The following is a 10109-nucleotide window of genomic DNA, read 5'->3' on the forward strand; positions in this document are numbered from 1 at the left end:
CCAGAACCGTAGCTCGGTCACCACCCGGCGCCAGGCCCGGTTTCAACCGGCCTGACCCGGTCCCAGGCCCGGTCGACCGGCTCCTGAGCCGGCCGTGTCCGAGTCTGTCTCGACCAGATCCCGATCTGGGTCGGTTATTCTTGTATTTTCTCGAACCCTGGTCATCCTGAACCCCTATATAAGTGCCCAGGATGCCCCAAATTAGGTTTAGACCACGTTTAAGATAAACCCTAGTTCATAGTTGATTGCTCTGCAACTATATTGAATCCCTACACCATATTGTCTTGATTTGGTGTAAACCCTGGAAGTCTTGTGTGATGTGCTATTCCATTGGGAATTAGAAGGTTGCAACTTACCGCTTCGTGGTCGGCGGCTACGTGCGCAAGTGTGTGAAGTTGCGAATATCTTGCAGGGTTGAGAGCTGTTGCATTGGCGACAGAGACCAATCGAGAGATCTCGTTGCGTCATACAAGTTATCCTCCACATCATCATCAAGTTATCTCCGCTGTGTTCATCCCGTAATCATCATCACCATCGTTACTTACTGAGAAGATCGGGGCCACCCCTTATCAAAATGTGTTAATTCACAGATCACACAGAAAAAGGTGCATCTTTAGGGATCTAACTCATTAATATAAATCCACATATTTGATCTTTTAGATCACAAATTAATGAAAGTGTTATTAACAACACTTTGCAGGTACGTAGAACCAGTCTTAAGATTGTATCTCATATCATTTCTTAAACTTGAAAACAGACTAGGATAAAAATCACTGGAGTCCTGATTCCAGGCACTCAGTGCTGACTTCTTGACATGTGTGAAGGCACTAGTAGAAAAAAGATCTTCCGTCTGAAGCTTTAGTTTCGGTAATGTTTAGGCCCGGGACTAATGTGAGAATTAGTCTCATTTTCAATGGCTAGGACGTCCCACGGGCACAGCAAGCTTTAGTCCCGGGTTAAATGAAAGATTTAGTCCTGGTTATAGATACCAACCGGAACTAAAGGGGTCGCGGCAGGCTGCGGCCGATGCGAGCCAGTCCCGGTTGGAGATACCAACCGGGACTAAGGTCTATCTTTAGTTTCGGTTGGAGACACCAACCATGACTAAAGACTTTTCGGGTTTATTTTTTGGCTCCACCACCACATCCCCATAGATCGCTTTTTTAGCTTTGTAAAATACAAAAGGGAATGATAGAAAGTTCAAAATTTAAAATCCTTTCAGATGTAGGTAGTTTAGGAGATCTAGTTATTATGAAAAATAAAAAACATGAATTTCAACTTATTTTACAAAAAGTAGTATTTTCTGTAAAATGGCTATAACTTTTGCATACAAACTCGAAAAAAAATTAATATGTGAAAGTATATATCTACGCGAAAAGTTACATCCGAATTCAACCACCTACGGTCGTTTAGCAAAAAAAATTATTTTCAAACTTCCAAAGGGAAATATGAAAAAAATAGATTTCAGGTTTTGCCAAAAAAAGGATTATTTGGAATTTAAAAAAATAAGATTCAAATTTTATTCATTCAAGATTATTATTACTTCATTATTTTTGTTTATTCAATTAATTATTTAGAATTCAAACAATAAAGAAGTATGACATCATGACCAAGAGGTTAATAGGATTGATATGATACTAATATCAATAAGGTGTGCTGATGTACTTGGAAGCTTGTTCAGAAGGAACTCAAAAGTTAAGCGTGGTTAGGCTGGAGTAGTTGAAGATGGGTGACCAGTAGGGAAGTTTGACCATGGATAAGTAATTTGACTAGAGATTAAGATTAGTTAGAGATGACTAAATTGATCAAATAACTCATATATTGCGACGGTGTAGGAGGCCATCGGAGGAGGAGGAGGATGACGATGCGGAGGCCATCGGTGAGGAGAAAGGAGGAAGCGGAAGAGGAAGAAGAGGAGGAGGGAAAGAGGATAAGTGAGGTTGTTTCCCATATATACGATAGGTTACCGCAGACGCACCACCATGCCCGTGCGTCGGCGGTATTTTTTTCTTTTTTGAGATTTTTCCACCAAATTCTAAAACCTTAGAAAATTCGGTTTCCTTTTTAAATTTTGGGAACCTAAAAAATTGCCAAACGCCTAGAGGGATTGAAATCGGATGTAAAATTTTGCGTGGATCCATTTTGATACAGTTTTTCATCGGAGGTTGCAACCAGAAATCCCGTTTTATCGAAACATGACACAATTTTGCATAATATATTTAAATTCATGTTTTAAAATTTTCATGGAAACTACAACACATAACTTGTGGTCATCTCGAAGGATTTTATTTTTTGAATTTTTTAACCTTTTTTTTTTGCAAAACTGAAATGCACCATACTTACCACCTGTGCATAAGTGTGGTGCACGTCCATGCACTCTCCCGAACCAGGCCTTCCGCACAGATGTGCGCCGACAGTATGAAGTTATTACGGGCGCGCTGAAAAAGCCGTGCGCCAGCGGCAAATACCACCGGCCCCAGCGTGCAGTTTTTTTGTTACGTCGATGGTAACTCTGGTCCTATAGCCTATTTCTTAGTAGTACATGCAAGGACATGGAAATCTAGCGAATTAGACCAATACTCTCCAGACGAGTTTGAAGATACATGGTCCCCGAGCCTACAGAAACCGGTCTCTGGAGGCGAGGTAGACCGGCTATATTGGTTAACAATGTTGATCACAAATATAGGGTAACAGTGAAATGTGTTTATTCTGTTATTTGGTATTATACGTTTCAATGGAATCTGGAGGTACTTCAACACCCATGAATTGGCTGAATTACAATTTGAATAAGTCTGCACATATTTTTCCGATAAAGGCCATTTTATTACTCATAAGATAGCATCACCCGGATACAATTCATAGGATATTACACCCGAAATCTGCATAACAAGGATGCACATAGCCGCACTAATCTAAAAAAAAGAAGTAAAAAAAAAGAAGGAGAAATACAAGAATCATGTATAGCTGGTAGAACGCCTAGGAGGGTAAGTCCGCAGATGTAATAAGGTAACTGGGAAACTCATTTTCTAATGCAAAAAATAAGAAAAACTGTTTTATTGCATACATATATATGTTGTCTTGTGCTGATAAAGATGTTGAGGTTCATATATTATTTTATTAGAAATAGCGTTCCATGTACTTGTCCATCAGGGTGTACTGAACCTCTGGGTAGAGTAGAGAAGCTTCTTCATCGTCCGCAATTTCAAAGTTTGTCAAGCAGCCCTCGTAGAAAATGTGGTAGACATGTCCGACTACTATCTGATAAGTATGGTCCGCACCTGCATGATGCAAGTAGAAAAGTATGTATTCAATTACGAATATCAGCATATTTATGAGCTTTGTAGAATTTTTTTGTTTCCAAACAGTAGAAATAATTGATGGATGTGTAAAACATAATGACAATATATTTTGTCTTACAAAAGTGGAGAGGTAGACCATTTTATTCACGGACTCGGCTTTTATTTATTTTTAGATTTCAACGACATCTTCTTGTGTATGGTTTTGAAGATTTGTTGTCAACAATTTTATCGTACAATTTCATCTAGCCATCTACGTGATGTAAATATTATACCTCTATATAAGCTATCAGTACAGAAGTTTGACTGCATGATTTTGAGAACATTGCCATTGGAGAGCAAAGTTAGGAAGTAAGATCATTCATGTAAATGAAACCAAGCTTATCACTCTTCAGCCTGACACATTTTTATTTGTTAAGAACATGACTTAAAGGAGCAATACAGCTTTTCCAAGAAACTCTCTGTAGCCCTTTGACCATTTTAGTGCGACTAAAAGTAACATCTTTAATAATTTGGCTTAAGCCAAATAGATTATTATCTTCTTACCTTCCATTGAGGCCAAGAATTCATCAGACGGAATAGGAATCTTCTCAAGAACTTTTCCTGATAGCTTTTCCCATTTAGCAATCAGCTCATTCTGACTAAATATGTTTTCCGGCGGTCTTATATAAATGAGCTCTTTTACGGTGATTGGAACGGAACTTTGGCTTCGTCTAATTAAATCTAGGTTCCGTCTAATCTAATTTTTTGTGACCGTTGATTAAATTGATAATAAATTTTGTGTAACTTCTATAATGCTTCAACCATTCTAAACCATTGTTTTAGAAGGTCAACTCGATCAAATCAGAATCAGATAGAAAAAAAAGATACTCAAGTTTAAGCCTATGAAAAGAAGGCCACGATGCATCGTGATAAAGAAAAATTAGAAGGCCACGATCGATACTCTTGACGATACACAAGCGCCCGCCGCCGCCCCTCTCCCGTTCGCGGGGATCGCTGGAGAATCATGGCCCCGTCCTCTCCATTGCGTCTCCCTCTCCTCCATCGCGGTCGCTAGCTGCCGCCACCCCCTTCCTCCGTTGCGGCGATCGCCTGGATAGCGACGGCCCCGTCGTCTCCGTCGCAGCCCCCCCTCCCTCCTTCACGGGGATCGCCGGGAGAGTCACGGACCCATCCCCTCCATCACAGGGATCGGCCGGAGGGTTGCTGGGATCGCCTGGAGAATCCAGCCCCTACCTAACGAGCGCTGCCCGAGATCACGGTGGACGCGTCTCTGCCTCCTCGTCCACGTCGTCGCCGTTCAGGGGCATGAACTGCTGCCTGCCTTCACTCTTCTTCCCATCGCGTCAACCACGTCCCCTGCAATGTGCCGTCCCTCCCGCCCACCCGCCTCTCCGTCGCTTGATCTGCAGTATTCCAGGAACATGATAATGTCTCTGCTTGATTGCAGATGATCCAAGATGAAATGGTCAGTGCCATGCGTGAAGGTAAGAGCTTGCGCTGCTATGAACATAGCAGGTATGGTCTATGCTATCAATCTGTATTTGTAATCACACATAACTTTATGAACTTTCTGTCCATCTAACTTTGCTTGTGCTGATCTGCAAGTGGCTAAAAATGGCACACATAACAGCCTCCAGCTTTGTAATTTACGGAGCACTGGAAGATGGTGAAGGGCTTGAGAGGCTTAGAAGGCAGAGGATGCATTGAGAAGACATCTTATTAGCACATGGTTTTGTAAATTTCACTTTTGGTACTGGCCTGTTGTCATGCATGTACATCTCTTGGGGTCTAAATCAATACATGCATCTGCCACCCTGACTGTGATCCTATGGATGCCATTTTGTAGCTTAATTATCGAGTTAAGCATGTGCTTTTGTCAAATCTGCTATTATATATGACCATAGTTTGGCATTGAATGGATAAATAAATGTAACAATCCACTTTGTTGAGTAAACCGCATGTTTCTGGTACCAAGGAGTAGAGTTAAAAATAAGGATTCTTTGTTTTGTTTTTGCTTTTTTCCATACTGCTATTGGATTCCCTTTCTTTCATGTTAATATTACACAGATATACACAACTTTATTAGCCCCTGTCCATTGTGCTAATGTATAACCAAATTGCGATGAGCTCAAGTAAAGAGCATCTTAAATAAATTGCAATGAGCTCAAGTAAAGAGCATCTTAAATAAATTGCAATGAGCTCATGTAAGAGCATCTTAAATAAATTGCAATGAGCTCAAGTAAAGAGCATCTTGATTAAATAAATAAATGTTTGATAGAATGATAAAAAAAAATTCAAAACTCAATATGCCAGTTTATCAAGAACCACATTTTCTCGGTTTTGGATCACATGCCAAGCTGAAGTAAATGTGACTAAGCAGACATCGTCCTGACTCGCGCTCTCGTTGCTCCTGGTCCATCTCCCCGCTCTCCCGTTTCACCTTTTTGACTTTTTGTCCATCTCCTCATGGACTATCTTCAACTCACGGAACATGTTTTCACATTTTGCTTTATCCTCTGTTCCACAGCATCACGTACTTTTTTCATCTTCCCATCCATCTCCTCGCGCTCCTGCTCTACCTTCTTGTCCATTTACCAAAACACCCAGCAAGTATCAAAGCTGCTACCCTTCTCATACACTGTGAATGCAATATCTGCCAACAATTCAACACAACAATTACAAACAGAGGAAGAAGCAGAAATCATGAAGCTTCTCTACATGTATGAATTGTTATTCAGATCAACTTATATGATAGAAGCATGCCTGTGTAAACAACTTAACAGCACATTGGAAAAGTAAAAGGGCAGTGCACGGGAGGATTCCTGAGAAATTCACACCGGAGTAGCATGCCAGCATTAAAGTAAACACTTGCATTCAGCAGGGATAAAATGACAGAAATATAACTAGCTTTAACTAGTGTGATCGTCGACGTATTATTCTCAGATTTTTCTCATAGCATACACTGCTTGAATGTGCATGTAATATAGGGTTCTGTTTACATTTGTCTCCATGTACCCATGCATCTCCACAATGCCAACATTCACCAGGTTTTCAGCAAGATATTATTGTTTACAGCAAGTTACATCTCTCCTTTGCCCTAGCAAAATGCTTCAGTCGGTTTACATTCGAGGAAGAGTTTCAACGAGACCGCGTTCTCCTCCTCCCGGGCCACCTCATAGCATTACTGAATGGAATTAGAGAGGACATACTTACATGAGATGTGAAGTTTAGCCGCCCCGCGCTTCCCCCCCGTCGCGGCCCCCTGACCTCCGTCGCGGAGATCGCCGGGAGAAACCCTCCATAGACGCCGCCTCAGCTGCTTCACTTAGTCGCCGTCGCCGGGACAGACCGGTCCGTCATATTCCCCTCCCCTCCCCTCTGACGCTCGCGGGGCTCGCCGGATAGACCCTTCGTGCCCTCTGAGAGATCGAGATAGGCAATCAGAGGGGGGGTGAATGATTGCGCGGAAGCAAATTAAAACTTTTCCCTAAAGTTAAAACCCTGAAATCCTATTCTGTTCGTGACACTAAAACAGATGTATCTTTAGATCGGCTGAACCAAAATTTATGAATAAGTACTCCAATCAAAGCTATGGAAATTATCTAAGCAACGCCACAAGAATCAGCTCAATCGGAGTTACGAAACCAGAGAAACGATCAAAACAGTAACCGCTGACAGAAAACAAAAACTGCGAAAATCAATCTAGATCTGATTTCGAGAATTAACAAGAAAGATAGATTAATCGCATCACAAACTCCCTTGATCTCGTGAAAAACCTGCAGCAAAGTATTAGATAGATCTAACACAAAGAATTTACGAAGATCAGAGAAGCCTCGAGATGACACCGCCAAAGATCTCTTTATTGCAACGATGTCGATCGGTTTACAGAAGATGCATGCCGCATCCAAGAACTCTCCAAGTTAATCTAGGCTAGATCTAATCTGAGTTCCTCTCTGAGACGTGCTCAAAAAAATAGGTTATACCCCTCTATTTAAAGAGCTAAGCAAACCCTAAACAGAGTCCTGACCAAAACAAAAACCAACGGCTGAAAATGAAACTCTGAAACTCTTTGTCTCGCCTGTCCGCCAAACAACAGTGCCCAAACGACATGCACCTGGTGCCTGCTGCACACTGCTGCCTGATCCTTCTCCCGCATGCAAACAGCACCATAGAAAGCAAAAACACCTGCTCCTTCTCTTCCCTCACGTTGACAGTACATACGTACACACTTTGCACGCACACACTAGCTGCTCCATGCATGAGACAAAATGCAGTCACTAATCAAATGCTCAGCTTAGCATTAGCACCATGACATCCGGCCACTGAATTTCGTCTGCATATTTTTCCTCATGACGCCTCACTCCTCGTGACGTCTTTGGAACCTCGATCAACAATACCGTACATCTCCGGTATAAACCATACGATAAAAACGGTGTCCTCCCAGATCATCGTAGTCTCCACTTCCATTGTTCCTTCGCACGAACGTTCCGCATGACCTTGATCCCTCGACCTCAGCTTCTCCCAAGCTTTGTCCCTTGATCCCGCCATCGACCACGTTCCTTCAGCTCCGGCAACCCCTGAAAGTGATTATAACAAAAAAAACCCAGTTCGAGCACAAGTCCACGACTTGACTCAGGGTAAGTTCCACACAACTCACGCCATATTTTCAGTATCCATATTATCCAAAGTATCCATATCAATGTCTAACTTAGCACTTGCCAATGTTGCACATCACACATGATTTCACACCCTCCTCTGTGCCCTCACCTCCCTCCCCTCCGTCGCCGGGACAGACCTAGATAACTTTACACAACCAACAGAGCTAGTAGTTGTAGTCCAAAACCTAGATAACATTACCGTCAAGCAACTTTTGACCATCTGAGCTAGTAGTTGTAGTTCTATGGTTAATCCTACTGCAGATTAACCCAAAGCCAAACCTCAATCTACAGATTAATCAATTAGATTTGTGCAGTTTTATTGGATGCTTTAGCTGATCAAAAGGACGCTTGTTTTTTATAATGTTCGTAAAATATATTAGAGGTTCCGGTCCCACAAATTTTGGTTCTGGTTCCACAATTTTGGTTCCGTCAATTTGGTTCCGTCTTCTTAAAACCGTCAGATCATGGTGAATAGACGGTTATTAAAAATGCCAATCACCATAAAACTTGTATATATAAATTGTCTTGTTCAATGACCGAGGATCATCAATAGACTTGATTACGTATGTTCCAACATCATCTTCGTCCACGAAAATCCCTGCACATTACAATACAATCAAACAAAATGAGATGTGATTATTGTATTTCTTCTAGAGCATGTAGCTAGTACATGTAATCAAATATGGGGAATGTTCTAAAAATCATGTTGTAAATTTGCAATAGTTTGAAAATTTGACATTGTGTTGCTGTAGTTTAAAAAAAGATGGTTATGCAGAACAGAATCTTGAACTAAATGTTGGTCTGCAAGATAAATTTGCAACGAGAAAAACACAGTACAAGTAGTAATACTTGTATACCTTTGGCATTGCCATCCCCATATACGTGAACTTTCTCTTTGGGTGGGAGAAGAGTACCAATTTGAGATAGGTTAGCACCAAAGTAAGCTGCAAAGCAGTTAGCAGAGACATAGGTGTGAGGAATATTTGAGAAACACCCCATATAGATTTTTGGCATGCTAAATCAATATGAAAGCTGGTTACAGATCTCCCATTTTATTTTACTCACAAGTTTCATGCATGGTCAGTTGAGAGGCCATCAGAGACCAACCGAATAAGAAGACTCTGCATCATCCAGCATGTGGTTTTGCACTAACTGACCAGTCTGCATAAGCCAGCAGGCAGGCAAGCAAGCAAGCTGCAAAAATAAATACCGTGATACCCTGCTCTAGTTGGACCGAACAACAAGAATTAATTATGCATGCAGGAAATTAGGATGAGATCTCCACCAAGACAAGAACCCTGCATCTCTACCATTTCTCCGGGCACTATGTTCTCCAGTACCCGAACCACCAGTACTGCATCTATCTGTTTGAAAATCAATATCGTTTTGCATGTCACCCTGACCATCACTAATAATCTGAGCATCAGTACAAAAGAATCTAAAAATACTGTAATTGCCCTCTCCAATCACCGTAATGAAACTAAGAGGAGATTCTGCAGCCAATTTCGGCTCAACGTACCGTACGCCTCCCTGTAGAAGCGTCCATCTTGGAGAGGAGCCGCGACCTTTCCTCGACTTGTTCCGCCCTATAGGGCCTGAACCGGCTCTGCGGATGGATCACACGGACAAGGCAGCTGCTCACGACCGCCGCCGGCGAGGACATAGCTGGATTCTTCCTTCCCTTCCTGATTAGGAAATCGAATCCCAACGGCGGCGGCGGCGGCGGTTTTTGTTTTTGTTTTTCTCGAGGGAGAGCAAGCGGAAGGGGGAAGGCCTAGTGCGCTGGCTCGACGGACGTTTCGACTCGGGTAATCCGCTGCACCCAACGCAGCAGCGCGGCCTGTTTTGTTTGGGCAACCTTGGGCTATTTGGCAACATGAACCAGACAAACATGGATAAAAAAATAGCAAATTAATTTCAATAAGTTCATGGTTTTTTAATATAGAAGAAAGTACTTCTCAAACACGGAAACAAACAACAAATTCAAAATTGAGTCATCAACTAAATTTGACCAAGATTTTGACTCCCCCCCCCCCCGTCTCGTTCCCCTCGCGTCGCCCCCTCCAGGCGACCGAGGGGGCGAAACCCTACGCGCGCCGCCGCCCGCCCACCCCCCCTCCTCCGCCCTCCTTGTCGCCCCCGGAGGTGACGC

The 10109-nt window shown here is 42.4% G+C and overlaps 1 protein-coding gene across 1 annotated transcript; it reads right to left on the bottom strand.

Annotated features, from left to right (window-relative positions):
* Positions 1-3074: 3074 nt before the first annotated feature.
* LOC124646832 (isoflavone reductase homolog) lies at positions 3075-9620 on the bottom strand. The gene is made up of 7 exons (XM_047186881.1): positions 9477-9620; positions 9298-9373; positions 9115-9181; positions 8815-8972; positions 8465-8555; positions 3843-3958; positions 3075-3278 (listed from the first exon to the last, which is right to left on the bottom strand). The coding sequence occupies exons 1-7, from the start codon at positions 9618-9620 to the stop codon at positions 3118-3120; spliced, it is 813 nt and encodes a 270-aa protein (XP_047042837.1). The 3' UTR covers positions 3075-3117.
* Positions 9621-10109: the final 489 nt, after the last annotated feature.

The sequence above is a fragment of the Lolium rigidum genome, chromosome 4, assembly GCF_022539505.1.
Source record: "Lolium rigidum isolate FL_2022 chromosome 4, APGP_CSIRO_Lrig_0.1, whole genome shotgun sequence".
Lineage (NCBI taxonomy): Eukaryota > Viridiplantae > Streptophyta > Magnoliopsida > Poales > Poaceae > Lolium > Lolium rigidum.

Excerpts from the sequence above, each read along its gene's own strand:
- LOC124646832 (XM_047186881.1), bottom strand. The coding sequence starts at position 9,620 with ATGTCCTCGCCGGCGGCGGTCGTGAGCAGCTGCCTTGTCCGTGTGATC. Across the intron at positions 9,182-9,297 it reads ATGCAGTACTGGTGGTTCGG|AGCAGGGTATCACGGTATTT; the intron begins GTACTGGAGAAC and ends CGGTCCAACTAG. Across the intron at positions 3,959-8,464 it reads AAGACAATTTATATATACAA|ACCGCCGGAAAACATATTTA; the intron begins GTTTTATGGTGA and ends CATTTATATAAG.